At 37.0% G+C, this 22,040-nt stretch overlaps 1 protein-coding gene across 11 annotated transcripts in view; it reads right to left on the bottom strand.

Moving 5' to 3' along the window:
* The window catches only part of DMD (dystrophin), a 1,281,342-nt gene that overhangs the window by 352,801 nt on the left and 906,501 nt on the right, over window positions 1-22,040 (bottom strand). For all 11 annotated transcript variants that reach the window (XM_065627016.1, XM_065627025.1, XM_065626998.1 and 8 more), the window contains one exon: window positions 15,929-16,037. In XM_065627016.1, the coding sequence (XP_065483088.1) occupies window positions 15,929-16,037 (109 nt within the window). The remainder of the gene's footprint in view (window positions 1-15,928; window positions 16,038-22,040) is intronic.

Raw genomic sequence — 22,040 nt, forward strand, 5'->3', positions numbered from 1 at the left:
ATTTGAGCATGTCTGTCTCTGATGAATGTCATTTAATTGCATGAAGGACAAAAAATGTGCAAACAGCACCAACTAGAAATAGATAATGAAAACAAAGTATACCATCATTTTCTATAGATTTCAAAATATTTTGTTTGTTTTTATTTGTTTGGTTTTGTGTTGTCCTTTAGAGCTTTCTGTGTTTGATGTGTTTTTATGTCTTCCTCTCTTCAAGCTGAATATTAAAAATCTGACACCTAGAGAAGATTATATACCAAAGACATAAATTCACAGAATTCTCTATATTGTCTCACTCCTGGATGGGAATTCAACTCCACATATCAGTCACGATTTCCTGTGACAATTCCAAAATGTCACCTCACTTCACCCTCTCCTCCCATGAACTCCATAATTCTGTAGGTCAAAGTGATTCTGAGCAAGGCTTATTATTTGCAGTGAGGTATTCCATATAACGATCAAGACATGCAATTACTGAAAACAGTTAAATGTTTCGGTCAAGAACTTTATCAAAGTAGTTAAGTGTGAAAAAGCATGCATAAGTGTTGACTTCCAGTCTTCATCAAGGGATGGATACTTAGGTCCACTTCCATTTGGCCTAAAGTTCACATGAAGGCCTTGTATTTCCTCTGTGAGTTCAGAGGCTCTTAGACAAGAGGAAAACAGTCCCTTAGTTTGGCATTCACACAGGGTAAAAAGTGCACTGTCCAGTATAATATCTCCTATATAAGCTTCAAGGTGTGCTGCCTACTGTTCCTGAGGATAATAATAATTGGTTCCACTTTGACTGAGCAGTCAAAACATTTGAGTTACCAAATTATTTATAACAATTATTATTTATACCTTTATAAAGTGATTGTACAGTGTGTTTCTCTTCTGATATTTATCTCCCCTCAGAACAAAAACACTACTTGAAACAGTACATCTGTCCCTTATTTCTCTTTCTTTCATGCTTGTATGTGGTTCATTCAACAGAAACATATAAACGATCAATTAAATTTAATAGAAAAATATAAATCAACATTAATCACATAATATAGAGAAACAGATCTCCTCCAACAATTTAACTAGAATATTTTCTTTAATATCTGAGTAGCAAATTTTATCCTACTGAAAAACATCAGAAATACAATTAAAGACTTAATCTTTCAACTTATTTAAAACTTGTATCAGTTCACTCCTGTGGTATGATAAACCACAAAACCAAAGGGACAATTAGAATTTAAAACATTAAACCACACCAACCTCTAGCTTTTAAGCTAATTGCTCATTAGTGCTTTCTGCTGTTTAACAGAGAAAGAAACAATGTGGAACAATAATAGGAGGAAAAAAAATATAGAAAAATAAAATGTCTAACAAAAAGCTGAAAAACAATCTAATAATACTGTGATTTTTAGCTTGTTCCTGAACCTGGAAATACACTGGATGAAAGTCAAGAGTATGTTGATAATTTTTGCATCTTGAAAATAATTTGTAATGTTAAAGTTCAAGAGTGAGAATAATAAGAATGTGTGATGAAATTCAAAGTCAAATATTAAATGCAGAAATAACAAAAGCAGAAAGAAATCTTTTGCATGAAAACACTTTTTTTCTCTCTTCTTTTATTCTGCTTATTCCAGTATGGTGTTTCAAGAGAGGGTCAAACTGACAGAACAAATCAAACTCTTTATTTAGGTACTGAACAGGAACAGAATAGACAGGAAGAACGACAACACTCCCAAAAGCTTCAAACCCCTTCCAACACCTCCTTTCAAGCCAAAGTCATTAAGTAGAACTGACCCAGTTCACAGGAATGTTCCTAACCATTCTTTTGAATGTTTTAAGTAGTGTTGAAGTTTTAATTATGGAAGGTAACTGTATCTGCCAAGTCAAACCTTTCTGACAAAGAAGAAATAACACAGTAACTGGATGTATATTTTTAATTCAATTTGCATGGCCAGCCTGAGGATTTAGTTCCATGGTTAGCAGTACCAACTAGTGCATATGCCAGTCTTAAATCCTTTATACAATGAATAACAGTAACATACAACCATTAAACTTTATTTCTGTTTTAGTCAAGGAAACCCAGCTGCATTCTAGTCACCCTGAGGAAAATAGAGGAAAAATACCTGTACTCTGTGGCATATGCACAGACAAGATCACTCAATGAATTCACTATTTTAACATAAGGAACATTGCCTTCTCTATTGATGGACCAAATGAGCATTCCCTCTGTGGGCAAACCAGCAGTTGGTTGATTTGGAGCCGGCACACCAGGCTTATTTCACAGGAAGCCTCAGTGTCATCTTTACAGCACTTCAGCCTTGTGAACTTGATGGGGAACAACCAGACTCCACAACAGCACTCAGCTGAAGATCTATACCTACTACAGTGTATTTTTTACTTTTTGTTTGGTTGGTTGGTTTTGGTTTTGATCCTGTGTCATTGCAGCTGATTTTCTACAGGGTTCAAGCATCCATACTCATATTCTTAAACTCCAAGCAGGCTTCCCTGAGAAAGACCTGGGAAGTCCGTTCTGAGACTGATTTATTCCTTAGACTTGTCCCAGTGATAAACGAATAGTCTCATCTCTTTCTGTCCTTCAAAGTTAAGAAAACAAAGTTAGGAGTACATTTTCTCCCATGCAGTGAAACCCTTCCGCACAAAGTGCTCACTGCCAATAATGCTTTTTAAAGACGGGACTACAATAACCTGCCAGGTGTTCTGGGTCACAAAGGAGTTCTGAAAGAAAAGTAATAGAATTACAGTGGCCAACACAGCTTTGATTATCTAAAATAACTTATATCAATTTATTATGAACAAAACCCTCAACTTCGAAATTCGAAGGCAAGGATGCAGTTTTTCTGGTGATCTGAACTCAGAAAAAAGGTTTTCTATTGGTCAAAAGATTAATGCCAAGCAAATTACATCCATAGCTCTAAATGTGGAAAATATGCATTCTTAGAGCATTGTACCTATAAGCTAACATTTTCTTAACATCTTAGTCAGTGAGTCTTTTTCTGTTTAAATAAAGCACCAATGTCAAACAAACTAATATCTGATCATCTTAACCTTGAATATTTAGTAAAAACAATTCCTAGAAAAAATTACTTAGTAACTGTACCATAAATATTTCATAGATAGCAATTTTAATAGAGTATAAATGGATAACAGTTAGTACTTGATTTCATTAATACTTATGGAACATTCACATTATGTGCTATTGTTATCAATTTAAGACACAAGTTAAGTGCCTAGACTTCCTTTGTATTCAAGAAGCTCTTAATGATTCCTAACAAGTCACTATGGATTATATATAATTTAGATTAATGCAGGTGAAATAGAAGTAGCTGATAATTTATGAGATTATTAGTTAAAGTTTAGATCTAGAAGAGTTTATGCAGTGGAATGAAGAGAGAGACCAAAACTAAAGACCCCATAATTTCTAGATATTCAAAAGAAAGTAGGCAGTGGAGGTTAAAAACTGTTTACAAGTGAATGTGTCCTGCTACATTTGAAAAATAACCATAAAAGTTATGGTTTCTAACATGTGACTATTATTAGATTAATAAATAGTATCATAACTTTAAATTTACAGTAGAAATTTAAGTGTCAGCTTTCTCAGACTTATCTTTCTCTGACATAGGAGAGATCTGGTAGAATTTTCTTCCTTTTCTGCTAGTTTTAGTTTCTCATTTGGTGTATTCTTCTATGTGGAAGATTTCACATGTCTGGCCAGAGAAGTTACAAAACCTCAGATTGCATATACTAGTTTGCATAAAATAAGGTGAAGTCATACTATATATTAAATGATTTGTATATTTATTGTGTGGATTATCACATGGAAATTTGGACAAAAGTCTTATTTTCTTCATAAGGTAAATACAAACTTTTGACTGACTGAATTGCTGTATACAGGTAAAAATACTTTAGTCTCTGGTAAAGACTTTCACATTTGACAACAATGCATATTAGTTTTCTTGTTTCAGGATGATACATGGGCTTTTTTATTAACCAAGCATGAAATAAAGATTTTGCCTTTTTATAGACATAGATATTTTAACCTTTTTCATGAGAACTTTGATAGAAAACCTTAAGAAGGCATTACATCAATGGAGTCAGTCTTTAGGAGGGAACAGATATGCTACAAATTTATACTGCAGTAACACTTTGGATCCCAAACAGATCCATGATATTTACAACCAATTTAAAACTAATTTATCTGTAAAACATAGTAATAATCTGCATATGCAAAAGTACAGGCAGAGGAGCTGCTATTTGCCATATGAGGACTACTTATGTGTTTGTGTTTTAAAGGATAAGATTACCTGGTTGGCTCTTAAAATTTCTGAACAAAAGGAAGTGTTGAGAAAAATGTTCCAGCCTGTTTTGGGATCTCTTGAAGCAGTAGACAGAATCAACACAAATAGTCTCTTTGGTAATATTAAGATGCTGCCAATGAGCAATTTTAGTTTTGAAAGTGTATAATAATACTACTTCTGCTTTTATTTAAATTCATATTTTAATAATGACATAAAATTTCATTTTTGTATTTATTCCCTCTCCCTGCCCACAAATGTTTTCAGTAGTTCATTCCTGCATCCCTAATTATGTTTCCCAATAACTCAAAACTAACACAATAATTCCTGTGCAATCTGAAGAGTTTCAGCTCAAAAGCTCAAACATTTTTTTTATGACAAACATTTTTTTCTGTTGTTTTTTAAACGCAGCATTATTTGTATCCCTACAGAATTTTTTTTTTTTTTTTCCAAAGGATAGGAGTCTTTTTGAGTAAGCAGTTGTTGCAGTAATTACAAAAGGGTTTCATGAAAATGAATGTTTTGTAGTACAGCAGTCATGGTGTTCCATCAAATTCTGTCACATACTTGCCTTAGAAAAAAACATTGTGACAACATCTGTCACAATGGATGCAAGTTACTCTCAGTATTCCTTTTGTCAGTAAAAGTAACAAGTTTCTTGATTTAGGATGCAGCTTTCAATTGGTTGTCAATCTATATGACAACAATTTACATTTCCAGTGTGCTGCTATTGGCATGTAAACAAATTTTGTCGGCTAGTTCTTTGATATAAGGAAAAACACATGTTGCCAGCAGCTCCAACTTTTACAGTCTCACGAAAATCACCTCTTCTAACTTTGTAAGATCTACAAATTGATTTAACAGGCATAAATTACTATCCTAGCCAAGGGGAACTCTGAAGAAAAAAGTGTAAAAAATCGTACACAGATATAGAGTAATCTCTTAATAATACCAAAGAGCCAGTGGAATTTTAGGTACCAAATAGTTTAATACAATAATCAGAACAGATTTGAAGAGAGTTTGAAATAATAAGAGTCCAATTATTAGCTAATTTAACAGCATTACAATATTCATGCAAAAATTTCCAAGTATACCCTTAAAGAGAAAAAATCTGCAGAATTAAAAACAGTTGTTCAAACCTAGAGAAGGCAATGTCATCACTGCCATCACTTCATTTTTGACAAAGCACTTCCTCAAATCACTGCAAACACCTTCTGTTCTTTCATCAGAAATGTTAAAATATCTTGCCTTTTGCTACTTTGTGAAACACTTGTCAAGCTCTCTCATGAAAACACAATAATGCTTGCTTTTCAGGTCAAACTAACCTCTATTGCTCTTCTAGCCATTTTAATTTGACCTTAGGAAAAATTGCTTTCGGGAACTCTAGTGTCATCTGACCGCTGATCTATTGTTGAAGGAAATATGAGTAATGCAAATCTCTACCTGCGTATCTCCATCACTATGTTTCCTGCTGTTCCACGCAGACACAAGCAAAGACAGCAGTCTGGTATTTCAGTGACAAGCTTCATATAAACAGCAAGACTAAATAATTTTCTAGCTGGAGTCAAAGATTTTCATTTGCCATCTTTTTCTCATTTTAGCCTTCTATAGTTCAAGAAATGTGTCTTTCTTTCATTGTCTCATGCCCTCTGACTAGAGCAGAAACATCAGAAGCAATCATGAGCTTTGTTCCCCATTTGCTGTGGCCGCCACTCTGCTCATGACCTGCGATCGCACTTGCTTACATTCCTTGGCTGGCTGCAACCCTAACTCTCTGGCAGCTCCAGCCACTGCACCAATATTAGAAAGAGTGTCAAAGAGCCATTGCATTTCTTGGTAAGGTATGACCAGGATGGCACTGAGCATTGCTGCTTTCAGAAGGAAAACCAGCTTGCTTTGCTCTTTCAAAAAGAAAAGCCAACAGAAAACAGCACACAGGTCAAGAGGACTGTGCGCAGAAAGACCTATCACTTTCTTGTATTCTAGTAAATTGAATAGATTTTCACATAACGTAGTTGCCAATAGACTTAATTAGTATATAAAAACAAACAGAATGCTATTTGTAAGCCCATGCTATCTGGATAGTCAGATATTAGTAATTCAGGTTACTGCAACAAAAAGAAGGGAGAGAGACAGAGCAGGTTTAAAGCATGGGGGAAAAAAAAGTGTGATTGAAAGCTAGAAAAAGGGGTAGAAAAACTCAAAAAAAACCCCAAAACATAAACTACCATTTTATTACGGGTACATCTTTTGCTAGGAACTCTAATGAGAATCACTTTTTCCATATCTTACTGAATATGAATATACTAATTCAAATTCTTGATTCTGTCTTTTTTAAATATAACGCAATTGTGCTGTTGCCACATTTCTTGAAAATTACTAACATTGGATTCTGCAGTGTGTGCTGAATCTTGTTCTGGAGAAGAATACACATTAATTTAATTCAATTCCTTTCTGAGCCATGTTACATGAGCCATGTAAAAAAGATCGACCATAACTATTACTTAGTTCTCTGCTGTCACCTGGTATAGATTATCAATAATAGTCTGATGAGTTCTACAGTATGCTATCACTTACATTTCATGGGATTTAATCAAAATGAATCTTGGATATCCTACTGCTACCAACTATTGATCAAGAAATTAAATGAAAGAAAACAAGCTGCAAAACCTGTTCCTCAGAAGAAAATACCAGATCATATTTTAAAAATGGAATAGGTGAATGTGGTCCTTCGAAAGACTGATGATAGCATTAATCTTATTTACATCATAAAATGTGACAGCTGCACTTTCAATAACTTGTTATAGAATAGAAAAAGTAGCCCTCAGTTCCTTGTTGTCTATAATAACAGCAAAGCAGGCAACTCCTGTTTTCACTTTCTGATTTACATTTCATCATAGGTGTGAGTGTAATAAAAATTCTGAGTAGTAACCCAGAGTAAGTTTTATTTAATCAACTGAGCACTGAAAAATCAAAGTAAAAGTCCACATTTCCTTTGTAAACTGCACTGTCACACCTGTTTATTACATATACTTTCAAAGAGTAACCTACTGGGAGATCCCTGAAATAGGATGTTAAATATAAAACTTTAACCTTTCTTTTGATTTAAATCAGGTTTTTGTGGCTTAGGTATATTTTGCATGTATTTTTCACCTGTCAGATAATCCAGAAACAAATCCTCACATCAAGATAGGCTATAAAGATCAAGACAGAAATTCAGAGAATCATAGAGATTTGCTGTTATAAACTTGCTTATTATGTTTTTATTCACGCAGCTCTGAAGGCATAGTGTCAGCTTTTTATCTGGGTTCTTTTCATTACTTCTCCCTGTTGGTGTTGCAGCACATGCTGTGAATGACCTCCAGAGATTCCTGAAGCTATATGCAGAGAGCAAATTGAATCTGAAAGCTTTATTAGACAAGTTTGTCTTCAGCTTGTGTCTCATGTCAGCTGTATTGAAAAATAGAACTGCTTGTGAAACTGGGTCCTGACCTTGAAAAATCTCCAATCAAATGGAAACAGATTCAGTTTTGTACCATATTGCTATTTGTTAGATGTGGCACGTGTTAGAAGTGAAAAAGCTTCTTAATGAAAATCAGATGGAATAATCAGGTGACTTCTTTCCTGAACACAATGAGGAAACTAGATTTATGGCAATATACACATAATATGGCCAACTCAGGTTGGCATCTGTGAACGTCTTTACTATAGAAGCCTGTGAAGTAAAATGACTGAAAACCAAGAACATTAAAATTATTTATATAAACCATTATTTATTCCTCCATCCAAAAGCAACCAAAAGAAAAGGTAAAGACAACAATATATTCCTTTATTATTCCACTTTATATGAGAGTGAGCAAGGTTTGTCAGGCCAGCTGACTTAAGGAAGAGCCTACTCCAACTGCTCTCCACTGATTCAAGAACTCAAGGTATTCTCTATAATACTTCCCTTTTGCTTTGTTTCATGTTCATTTTGTCTCTTGCATTTTGTTTCAGTGAAACTATTAATAGAGTTAAACTGAATTATAACTAATATAATAATTATAACTAATTTCCTTTACATTCTACCTGTACAAGTATCAGAAACTATACAATTCTGTACATGGTCATTATTGGAAATAATATTTCTCTCTATTACGGCTCTCATGCTAGTGATCTTCTTTGCTGGTTTCTTAAAACTAATGTTAACTAAAATGGATTACTGGCAGTAACGTTGCCTTCTACTTCAGTGTAGAACTACTTGTCACAACAGATGCGTGCTCCAGATTTTTAGCTGTTCAACTCTGTGGAGAGTGGTTCTGCAAAATTAAATTTCTACCCTGTCCCCCACACAAGCATTTTAACAGCTGATAGCACCATTCTTTTACATGCCAAATGTCATGCACAATGTATTTTTAAATATCAACACGTTTGCGTTAGTATTGAAAACACTGTAGACATACACGTTCCTAGATTTTTCGGTCTTCCCCAAGGAATTATTTTGAGTATTCCTGATCTCAATTATACTATGCCAGCTGCTATAAACAATACAAACACTCTAATATCTGATTTGTACATTTGCTTTTAATTTACCCTCTGAATACACATATTGTTATATTTTCAGGTGCACATAATGAAATGCACAAGGATTTTTAAGACTAGCACTTGGAAATTCTGAGAAACAGTTCTGAGCTACAGCATATGTGTTCACTCAGGCACTGTGCATAATATATAAATAATGACTGCTTCAGAGCACATTAGCTATGAAATACTACAAAAAAGATAATAGCATGTATTGTGCATTTTTGCTCAAAGCTAGTTGTTGTTAGTTTCTTACATTTTGTGTCATTGTCTTTTGAATATCTCTTCAAAACAAATGGTTGGCTTGTTTTTAAAGAGGCAGCGGGACAGTACATTATCCAGATCTGCAATCCACGGAATGAATACATTTTAACAGTTACAGTTTCAAAAACAAAGAATCCTTCATCCCCACTTGAATATATTAAGCCAAGTATCATATAAGAGATTTAACAGGGAAGTCTTCATAAAGCAGGATACTGCTATGACCAATCTGCACATCTCTCCATCTTAGAACTAACCAATGTAGAATAATAGATCACTCAACTATGCATTTAATATGAAAATAAAAGAAAATTCCAGATGCATAAAATACAGGCACTAGCACTACAGAAGCACTTTCAACTTCTGAGATCATTGGATTTTAGTTTTAAATCTTATTTTATTTCATCAAGGAATGTATTTTTTCACATACATGGTTTTGTTTGCTGTTATCAGAGGATGTAGGGAGGCAACTAGGAAAGCTAAGGCCTCCTTAGAGTTAAACCTGGCGAGAGGGGTCAAGGACAACAGGAAGAGCTTCTTCAAATACATGGCAGATAAAACTAACACCAGAGGCAATGTAGGCCCACTGATGAGTGGGGTGGGTGCCCTGGTGACAGAAGATACAGAGAAGGCAGAATTACTGAATGCCTTCTTTGTCTACTCTGCCGGAGGCTGTCCTGAGGAGCGCCGTACCCCTGAGGCCCCAGAGGAAGGCAGGACAATGGAGGTGTCTGCCTCAGTTGATGAGGACTGGGTTAGGGAGCAATTAAACAATCTGGACATCCATCAATCCATGGGTCCAGATGGGATGCACCCGCGGGTGCTGAGGGAGCTGGCTGAAGTCATTGCTGGACCGCTCTCCATCATCTTTGCCAAGTCTTGGGAAACAGGAGAGATGCCTGAGGACTGGAGGAAAGCAAATGTCACTCCGGTCTTCAAAAAGGGCAAGAAGGTGGACCCGGACAACTATTGACCGGTCAGCCTCACCTTCATCCCTAGGAAAGTGATGGAACACCTTATCCTTGGTGCCATCTTAAGACATATCAAGGATAAGAAGGTCATCAGGGACAGTCAACATGGCTTCACCAAGGGGAAGTCGTGTTTGACCCACCTCATAGCCTTTTATGAAGACGTAACAAGGTGGATTGACGATGGCAGAGCAGTGGATGTGGTCTACCTTGACTTCAGCAAAGCATTTGACACCGTCTCCCACAGCATCCTCGCAGCTAAACTGAGGAAGTGTGGACTGGATGATCGGGTGGTGAGGTGGACTGCAAACTGGCTGAAGGAAAGAAGCCAGAGAGTCGTGGTCAATGGGGCAGAGTCTGGTTGGAGGCCTGTATCTAGTGGAGTGCCTCAAGGGTCAGTTCTGGGACCAATACTATTCAATATATTCATCAATGACTTGGATGAGGGAATTGAGTGTACTATCAGCAAGTTTGCTGATGACACCAAGCTGGGAGGAGTGGCTGACACGCCAGAAGGCTGTGCTGCCATCCAGCGAGATCTGAACAGGCTAGAGAGTTGGGCGGGGAAAAATTTAATGAAATATAACAAGGGAAAATGTAGAGTCTTACATCTCGGCAGGAACAACCCCAGGTTCCAGTATAGGTTGGGGAACGACCTGTTAGAGAGCAGTGTAGGGGAAAGGGACCTGGGGGTCCTGGTGGACAGCAGGATGACCATGAGCCAGCACTGTGCCCTTGCGGCCAAGAAGGCCAATGGCATCCTGGGGTGTATTAGAAGGGGGGTGGTTAGTAGGTCGAGAGAGGTTCTCCTTCCCCTCTACTCTGCCCTGGTGAGACCTCATCTGGAATATTGTGTCCAGTTCTGGGCCCCTCAGTTCAAGAAGGACAGGGAACTGCTGGAGAGAATCACCAGGGATTAAGGGAGTGGAGCATCTCCCTTATGAGGAAAGGCTGAGGGAGCTGGGTCTCTTTAGCTTGGAGAAGAGGAGACTGAGGGGTGACCTCATCAATGTTTATAAATATATAAAGGGTGGGTGTCACGAGGATGGAGCCAGGCTCTTCTCACTGACAACCAACAGTAAGACAAGGGGTAATGGGTTCAAGCTGGAACACAAGAGGTTCCACTTAAATTTGAGAAGAAACTTCTTCACAGTGAGGGTGTCGGAACACTGGAACAGGCTGCCCAGGGAGGTTGTGGATTCTCCTTCTCTGGAGACATTCAAAACCCGCCTAGACGCCTTCCTGTGTAACCTCACCTAGGTGTTCCTGCTCTGGCAGGGGGATTGGACTAGATGATCTTTCGAGGTCCCTTCCAATCCCTAACATTCTGTGATCCTGTGATTCTGTAATTTTCTTGAAAAACCTAGTCTCGGGAACTGTATATTTCTAGTAGCATCAGTACATGTTTCCTTAGGATGCACTCCAACTAAAATATCAAAGGAGAAGCAAATTAAATTCTGTTTTCACTAGTTTCCTCTGATTCACAGATGACATTATTTCAATTCAAACCCCAAAACGCAAGGTGTTATAAACTCTGGAGGTGACTGCTGTGAATCCTTTTTATATGCCCCAGCTGTTATATGGCCTAATGAGTGATGAGTTTTTGTTTTGGTTAAATCAGCAGCTCACAATCCTCATGTTACGACTTGCTTCTAGTGGACTCAGTCTGATACATCACTCCTCTCCCATTCTCCCTTACTCATTCTAAATCCTGAAAAGCCTTTTCCCCTGTACATGGAAGACCAGTCTGTGGCTCCGTGCCTGCAGTCTCTGACCCCTACTCCCAAAGCCAATTATATTGAAAGTATAGAATATCTTTGATTGTATGCATTGGAAGATACCTAAAGCTGATGGCTAATGTTATGAGTTCTGGTGACACAATATTAGCTTTCTTCACATTCTTTGTATTAAGTATACAATAACAATGCATATAGAGCCTTTCTGTCAAATGCATGTCTAACTCTGCTGCTATTTGCAAAACAAAAAACATTCTATTTTATCTTTTTTTCTAGACCTGCTACAAAAATTGCTCCAAAATCAGGCTTATAACTTGTAAAGTTTAAAGGGATAGATTCTACTTAATTTCAGAAGTAATTTCACCTTTGTAATTGCCACTAATTATCACTCTAGTTTTTTCTTCCTTTCACAGTCATTTTTCTGTTTCACTTGAGTATGCTTTTCATATAAAAAGACAATAAATTGTGTAAAAATTCAGGGAAAAAAATGAAATCAATTGTACATAAAGTACTGTTCACTGAATAAGTTAAACAAACTGCAAGAGTAGCAGTATAGCATACAGCTCACAGTTTTATTAGCTGCACATGCAAAATGTAAAATTAGTTGATGAAGTATTTTCCACTGTATTCATTCACAGTTACTTTTTAAGTTTCACTAACTTCAAGTATAGCATGACTTAAAATAAATACACACCCTTTAAAAGAAATTGTATTTTCAAGTATAGCTCTACATGAAAGTGGCCAAAACTTTCCCCTAATGTCTTACTTGAATGAAGGCAAATAATGGAAAATGTCCTCTCAGGGCCAAAGTTACAAATGCCTCCCACCCCACAATGTATTCACAGGGGTTTACAAAGTACTACATATCTTTACCTAACTTATTATGTAAATGCAGTGGTAGCACTTCAGTACAAGAGAAGTCATATGAATGCTAATGATGCTATTAAAATCTGTCCCTCCTGTAAAAGCACATTCTAAAACTGCATTTCTCTCTGCTTAAAATATTTCCAAACTGCTGGCTAAGCAATACATCAAGGTATTTGGATAGAGACATTCACACAATTTCATGTTATCATGTCAAGTTCAGATAGCAAGTGTGATTTCCTTCCTGAATCATCTTGTCTTGGAAGTCAATCTTTGCTAAGGTTTTAGATGTACCCTTCAGTTAAGCACGTTTTCTGAGCTGGAAAAGTAGTGCTTGTTGATTATGCCTGAGGGCACACTGGACTGGTGGGATATTAAGGATTTTTTTTAGTGCTTCCTCTGCCAAAGAAACTATAATACATGGACCTAGAAATAATTAGAAACAAGGTCCTTTACCTCCGTAACAGCCACCAGATGGTATATTTAGTAAGACCCTCTGGCTGAAATCTTGTAGCCAGACAAGACAAAATGATACCTGGTAGGGCAGCACAGGTTAGCCAGTTATATCTTCATTCCCTGGTCTCAAACACAAACGTCAACGTTATTAAATTCTGATGTTCACAAGAGTCCTTATAGTATCAGAAAGTGAATAACTATCATTAGAAGATACTGCCAATACTTCACAGAGAGCTTCCAAAATAGTTCTGTGCATCTTTCTTTTAAAAAGACCTTTAATGAGATTGGTTAGATTTTGGGAAGTGTGGTTTAAGCTAGCTCTCCCATAGCCAGTTTAAGACTCCATGCACATCAATGCATTGTTCATGAGAATCAGCAGCACAGAACAAATCTGTAAAAATGTCTATAACATAAGTGATTAAAATAACTACAGAACTTATAGCACAGCATGACATTCAATCTCTTTTTTTCTCCTTCCTCTTTTTTTTAAACTAAATACAATAATACTTCAGTAACACATACCACTTTCTATCTTTGCAGAAACCTGCTGTCTCAGCCTGGAGAAGGCCCAGGGGATCATATGCATATGTATAAATATTTGATTGGTGGAGCAAAGAAGACAGAGCAAGACAGTCATCAGTGATGCCCAGTGACAAGACAAGAGGTACCATTCAAAAATTGAAATACTAGAAATTCCATTAAAATAGAAGAAATTTTGAGAGTGGTTCAACACTGGAACAGGTTCCCTGGAGAGGTTGTGGAGTTTTGGAGATATTAAAAACCTGACTGGACATGACCCTGAGCAACCTATGCTAATTGACTGTACTTTGATAAGAGGAATAGATGTCTCCCCCGGTCCCTCCTGAACTCTACAGTTCTATGGTGATACATCTATAATGATGTGGTTGCAATAAACTGACGCAAATAAAGAAAAATTATTAATTAGTGTTACAAGCACAGGTTCAAATTTTAAGTGCTCTTGGCAATAGAAAGGAAATCAATCTTACTTCCAACTTAATCCTTTATAGAACACCAGCGCTTTTATTTTCTGCATGTGTAATTCCATCTGCTGAGTCTCAGAATTGTTAATGGTCAGAGCTTACATCTTGTATTAAGGTAAATGGGCAATTTTTCAATTCTTCAGCTAAAGATGAGTTAATATAGGAATCTATAGCACTACTCTGTGTTCTCTCTCTTGTTTCGTTAATACCATTTCCTTTGTAGCAGCAAATACACAACTCACCAACACTCCTTCCCACCCTGGAGTCTGACATAATCTGCTGACATGCAAAACTGACACAGAAAGCTTAGTGACCCAGCACAGTAAAAAAGGATTCTGCATGTCCTTCCGTTCCCCCATGTCATTCCATGAATTTTATAGCATGCCTTAGAACAAAATCCTGTAAAGCAATGATACTGCTGTACTATAAGTTTAAAAAAAATACTAGTGGTATTTAGCACTTTTTAGCACATTGCAATGATCGCCACTGGAACCACAGCAATACTAATGACTAAAACTAAGCAATAGTTCCTATTTAGTAAGATTCAACATGTCATAGCCAAGATATCTGCTTTGCTTTGAATAGATACATGCTATTCTGGCAGAAGCTGGATTGACTTCTGGTACTGAATATTCTGGATCTGTCAATATGATGCAATTATTTACTTATCATCTGTAAAAATATTTTCCTGCTTTGCTGTTCTAGAGAGTCACGAGTAGAATGTAGGGAATTCTCCAATTTCAGCTTTTCTTGTATGCTATCCATAAAAAGATGTTAAAAGTAAGAGGGATCAACACCCTATAAGTAATCAAATCCCAGGTGAATACTATAGCTGTATCATAGCCACAGTTACAGGCAATTTGATGGGGGGGTGGAAAATTTCTTTCTGCTCCCACATCTGATGAACAGCTTTCCAAATTGTACAGGTGAGTAGCATTCTTCATACAAGCAAGCGACCTAGTTCAATATCAAGTGAAGAATCTTAAAGGCTTCAGAAACTCAGATTCAACTCAGTGCTTCCATTATGTTTCTTTTCCACCCATGCTTAATCACTATATTTCAAAGGAAAGCAGTGGGAAATAAAATCCGTTTATCAAGGAGATAAAAATGAGTTTGTAATCCTTGTAGGAAACCAGCAGGTGCAAAGACATATGAGAAGAATCTAATATAAATATTGCCTAAATCATTTAAATTAAATGGAGATCACGTATCCTGTTGTGGATTCATGAACTCAAGACACCCAGAGATGTATATCACAGACTTAATATTTAACTGCAGAATTGCTCTTATCATGTTGTCATACAACCTTTTCTATGAATACACAAGCTTTATCTTGAAAAAGTCTCAGTTCATTGGCGTATCATAAAAAGTAATTTCAGAATTTTGTTCCATGAACAATTTACATCCACTTTACCTGTAAAATTATTATAATGTTTTAATTTAAATAGTTCTTCTTACTTTGTAGTATTTCATCCATGAATATGCATAGAAAGTAAAAAAACTCATCTCTTCATAGAATAAAGAAACAAGATTTTGAAATAGTAATAATTCAAAAAGCAGGCGGCACTCTTTTCATCAAATCCATAATCTGTCTTCTGGGACACATTACACAAAATAGAAAGGAAAAGATAAGAAAAGGTAGAATGCCACACTAACACACCTCTGGTTTACAAGCTAAAGTTGAAATTTGTAAGGCCGCAGAGTGAATTTAGACCATCTCTGGTCATTTTCATTTTAATTGTGTGATTTGTAATAATTTCAAAACATGTATATACCGAAGCACTTACAGACACCTGAAGGGACAAGGCCAAATGCTCCTAATGCTGGCTTTTCCTTTAGTTGTTGAATTAAGTAGTTTATTGCCTTCCAGTCAGCATTCAAGTCTTCTAATTTTTTCTAGAATGGAAAATAAAAATATTAAATTTATAATACATAAATTAATGTAAATTAATGTAAAATAAATTAACTTTTTTTTTCTTCCATCTGATGGACCACCTGAATTAAGAATAAACCAGGAAGGTAAAAACAGCAATTAATTTTCACAAATGGGAGAGAGGAATGAGTAAAATCCTTCCCAGTTGCGCTGGAAAAGAGCTTCATGGTGTCAAGTTCCTGAAAGCATCTTTCCTCCTCATAGTTTGGCTGCTGAAGCTCGGGGCCAGCTCTGAGCCAGCGCAGCTGCCTGACCCTGACCACAGATTGCCTTCCTGGACCAGTCTCAGCCCATTCCCACCCCCAAGGCCCTACCCAGCCACCTGGGTATGTGATTGACTCTGGTTCCCCTCAGTGGGCCTGATCCTGGTCCCCACCTAGGGGCAGCCCCCTTGCCTGCCCCCCAACTTCTTAGCTGGGGGCAGCGGGAAAGGCCCTGGTTAGTGGGACCCCATCCTGCAGTCAAGCGGGGAGCCCCACCGTTCCCTGCTCCGTGGTCCCTTTTTAGGGAACATAAGGTGACTTTTTCTTGAACTTACTGTAGAGAGGTAGGGTGTTTTATCACCACAAACCTGAGATGCTGATTTATTACATGAAAATAGAAAGCCGAATTATGTATTTAAACAACAACAACACAACAAAAAAACCCAAACCCAAAAACCTTGTCAATAAAACTCCTGCAGTTTGTAATATCAAATGCAGAACACATTCTGCACCTATTAAAAAAAAGTTTGGTTGGGAGTCTTCAGGCAGTCACAAACTTCAGTGTGTGGGCACTCAATCATGACCAGTAATGTCTAATCTGTCACTTTTAAACAAAACCTAAGTGAAAGTCTAGAGTGTGAGTTACATCAGTCCTCAGATAACCCTGAGAAGCATTTAGACTTGAAAACATTGTTTCCACCCCCTTTTCTTCCTCACTGTAAGGACTGTAAAGGAAGATGAAGCATTGCTAATTCTACGCTGGCATCTCTAAGCTCTTAAAATGAAGATTGCTTCTCCCTGATTGTCTGCTACAGAAAGCAGTACAGTGTACCAGTGCCACTCAGGAATGCTTTTAGTATTCTTGTGTCCAACTCGCAATTAGATACATATTCTAAATCACAATCCAGCCATGATGGAAACAGGATGTCGATTAAGAAAGGTACTTTAATTACCTAGAGTCTAAGACAACAGGGGTCAATAGGAGAGGGATAGGGAGCAATACTCATTACATTGCAGTGTGTACACACACGCTCACCCACACACACAGACACTGAAGTAGCACAACTTTATACTCTGATGTGTCACGGGAGCTCTTCTAGAATTTGCCTTAAGCTTTGCCAAAAATACTCTAACTCTGCAAAGTTTTTTTGTATCTGTCACCAATGGAGACCAGAATATTACTTGGTATAAACTCTGGACAGGATTTTGTGTAAATGCTTTTTGATAGGGCAGGAGTGAAAGGATACAATTCTGCATTGGGTAATAAGATAACTTTTTATTTTTAAGAGTACTTCAAAAACTGCATTAAAAATAAAATCAAAAATCAGGAATATCAGAGATTCTCCTTGATAATAGACTATGAGGACCAGGCAAAAAAAGCAATCAGGTATGCATGATAAATGCAACTTGTCATCTGACTATTCACAATCATATTTATATTTCATGTGTAGATAACAGACACACAGAAACACACACTTTGGACACATTTTATGGCAGATGTTAAAGTTCTTTTTTTTTTTTCCCCTCTTCTCTGCTGTTGTAGCCCAAGAATCTACTTCCAGAGCTTAAAATGCAAAGGATTGCTCCAAAATATATTAATTCAATAGTAGCAGAGAGTGCAGAGAGCCCTTAAAAATAAAATCTGGAGAGATCATACTATCAAAGTCTTGCTTCATTTTACAGTATATTCACATTAACTCAGGAAAGAGATACGGATAGTAAAAAAATAATATTGCTCCTCACTATGAGTAGCTGCTTAATCATTCATGTGGATGTGAGCTAGGGATTTCTTTCCAGCAATGACAAAATATGAAACATGCCCACCACAGACATTAGAGAGGGTTGTCTGAGACAATATCAACACCACTAATCACAGAGTAGCTAGTTCCAAACTCTTCTATCAGAACTATAGTTTGATCTAATCTTGCACCTGCCATAAATTAGAGTTCATGCATTAAAATCTTAACTTCTTTGAGCACAATGCTTTTGCTATAATTGCAACTCTAGAGTTTTAGTGGCAAGAATGAACATCAAAATATGTTGCATTGAGGAAGACTTTTATTGATTTATTGATTTCCTTTAAATGTCAGTACCATTGCAATTTAAGTGAGGTTAACATTCATATATGAACTAATCTCATTCTCAGCACTAAAAATAGGTAAGGGTATTTAGAGAGAGAAATGACTTAGTCTTTTAAATGCAAGACTGAGGACAATGAAAATGAGTTCCTCACTACTTACTCTCCCACCCGATATGGGAAAGGACAAATCAAGAGCTGTGGCAAGGGAACTACAACTCTTCCACTGCCACAGAAATCCTTTCCTGAATAAACTATTCTGTTCAAGTGCTGTTAATCATGAGATTAGGATTTACGTTCTTTCTATTGCCACTGTCACCAGCAGTAACCTCTCCCTCCCCCACCTGCAAAGGCTTTACAGAAATGTATTTCAAAAGCATGAAATCCATTTATTAAAAGTGAATAGGTCTGATTATTAAAGTGCTAGTGCTTAAAGGATCGCACATCTCATTCTATTCTTGACTCTTGAATCAGCATATACTAGGATTTGATTTGCCAACGGAAATATTTTTATAGTCCTGCATTGCAAAATTCCAATATCAGCACTTTTAGTATGCTTAGTGAAGGTGTGAAAATACACTTATGTCAGTGACATAAGTATGAGATAAGATTAAGTATGTGTCGATATAAATCCATGGGATTTAATTTGCATTCAAAACACTATAATAAGAGTATATTATAAAGGTTGCAAATATAAACAGTTAAACATTGGGAAATGTCAGAAGAACATCAACAATTAACATTAATTCAGATACAATCCACATAGTTGCACCAATATCTGTAATTCCCTGACACATAATGTTTTCCAGCACAGGAGAGGCTTGCAGTGTGCATGAGTCTATAGCACCTGTACATCATTTATTGAAAAGAATGGGAAGATCTGTGGTGAATTAAGGAAATCAGAGAGAAAAACCAGGAAACTAAGACAATGGTGCCTCAGAGAACTAAATAATCTACCAAGTTGTCAAGTAAGGCTATGCAAGTATTTAATGCTTTTAAAGGAGAGTATGAGCATTGAATTGTTGCTGGTGGTGTAAGTGCTATCCATATCCTCTACTGAATTAGGCAGGGTTCAGCCTAAACCAAGGCCATCACGACAGCTTTAATTCAAGAATTTTCTAAAAATCTGAATGCTTAACTTTGCAACTTTGCTAATAACTTTTGAAAAACACCTTAATTTGAGTAAAAATTATTTCTGCTTCCACAAAATACCTTTTCTGTAGAAAATGATTTTGACATTTGCTGAAAAGTCTATATTGGAACAAGTAAACAGCAGACAGTGCTGGAAGTTACTCATGAATAATGATGACAGAAGACCAGTTCAGTATAAATGGGTGGAAGCTTAAGGAAATCTACATCATCAAGAAAGCAATTCAACAGTCCTGACAGTACATATTCTGTTTCATTACTTATTGTACAAGACAGAGAGTGAACCAGAAATTAACTCCACAGGTTGTTCAATTAACTGAACTATAGAATGTAATTTTAAAAAGTAAAATGCAATTAAAGAGGGACTAGAAATTAAATACTCACTACTCCACAAGTAGTTACCAACTTCCTTGCAGACACATTTCATATTGTCAGATCTACATCTCAAGGAACATCATAATCTTTAAATAAAGAGTTATCTTGTTCCAGCACATCTGACAGAAATTGGCAGTTTCAGTGTCTTTGATGTGAACACTTAAAAGAAAAAGATACAGACTACATTTCTATGTCAGAAGTTTGGCCTAAAGAGAATTGTTTCACACCGTTTATACTTCTGTCAGTGGTATGTAAAGCAAGTACTATTTCTTCTCCATGAAAATGTCAACACTAATTCTGCAATTCTTTATATGCAACTGCAAAAATCTAGAAAGCCCAAACCTCTAGTTTTTTACTGTTTCAAATGCTTTGTTTGCTAAAATGTGGGGGAAGGTCCCCTAAGACTGCAGCTGAAGTCATATGAAATCAGTAAATGCAGTTATTGCAGAGTGATTTTTGTTCCATCATCCATTCAGAATGCAGATGACGTTTCAGTTCCCAACAATAATAGCACTGTGTTAGCTGACGAAAGCACCCGACACAGAGTCAAAAGCTTTATTTCTGCCCACTCTCAGTAGCACACTACTTTTAAGTCACCTTGAGTTCACCTCTTTTAGTGTTTTATCACTGTGTAGGAGATACTGCAATGGCAATGTGCGCTTGCAGTCCAGAAGACCAGTCATATCTTGGGCTGCATCAAAAGCAGCGTGGCCAGCAGGTCAAGGGGGGTGATTCTGCCCCTCTGCTCTGCTCTGGTGAGACCCCACCTGGAGTCCTGTGTCCAGCTCTGGAGCTTCAGTACAGGAAAGACACGGACCTGCTGGAGATGGGCCAGAGGAGGCCACAAAACGATCAGAGGGCTGGAACAGCTCTGCTGTGAGGACAGGCTGAGAGAGTTGGCGTTGTTCAGCCTGGAGAAGAGAAGGCTCTGGGGAGACCTTATTGTGGCCTTTCAGTACTTAAAAGGGGCTTGTAAGAAAGATGGGGACACACTTTTTAGCAAGGCCTGTTACAACAGGACAAGGGGTAATGGTTTTAAACTAAAGGAGGGGAGGTGCAGGCTAGATGTGAGGAAGAAAATTTTACAATGAGAGTGGTGAAACACTGGAACAGGTTGCCCAGAGAAGTTCCTGGAAACATTCAAGGCCAGGCTGGATGGGGCTCTGAGCAACCTGATCTAGTTGAAGATGTCCCTGCTCATCGCAGGCGGGTTGGACTAGAAGATGTTTGAAGGTCCCTTCCAACCCAAACTATTCTATGATGATTCTGTGATTCTATGAACTCTTAAGGATTTCTGTTCAAGAAAAAAAGAAAATAAACCATATGATTCTTAAATATCTATTAATTTCTGAGGTGGAAATAAATGCATTTGCAGGCTCCTGTGATGGAGATCTGTTGGTGGGATTTACAAGTAATTTAGAGGAAATTTTGTAAAAGTAAGAAAAAAATACTCCAAGCATAGCAACTAAATAGAGATGGAAAAACAAGAAACTAACTGTAGAGGTCACCTACAGACATCCTAACTTTGTGAGGAAATCTTTTTCTGTAAAATGAGGTTGTTGAGTTCTGTAGTTTTGGAAAAGCTCTAAATACAATGACAAAGTTTACTATCTCTGCCCAGTGAGAAGCAATTGCAATAGACAGTGTAATCGATAAGCCACTATTACAGTTTCTAGGAACTCTTAATCACCATGTTCATAGATACTTTATTAGCAGTTATAAAACCAGAAACCAGCTCAAACCCTGGTTGATCTACTAGTGACCTTACTAGTTTGGTCTCCCACTTCGGAAGTAGCTGAACCACATGTGAGAGGTTGCTTGCTGATTATTTTCTGCTTCAAGATTCTGCAGGAAGGTCTACATAGTCTTTAGGAAACTGAGTACAAAATTTCCCCTTCAAACTGATTTCTTTGCTGGGGAAAAGTATTCTATAGTACATTTTCCTAAAAGAGAAGTGTTGGGAGGCATTAGACTTTTTAACAACGTATCCTCTGCTCCAAAACAGGATCAAGTCAGTCATTCTAGATGACTTTTGGCAGAAAAACTGAGTGGGAAAATTTTGCATTTCCATGTCTTTCCTTCACAGTGGAAAAAAATTAAAGCAAAAGGCCCTCTTTATGACGTGACTCTTACCTTTTCTAGAAAACATGTTCATTTTTTTA

This window comes from Caloenas nicobarica, chromosome 1 (assembly GCF_036013445.1).
Source record: "Caloenas nicobarica isolate bCalNic1 chromosome 1, bCalNic1.hap1, whole genome shotgun sequence".
NCBI lineage: Eukaryota > Metazoa > Chordata > Aves > Columbiformes > Columbidae > Caloenas > Caloenas nicobarica.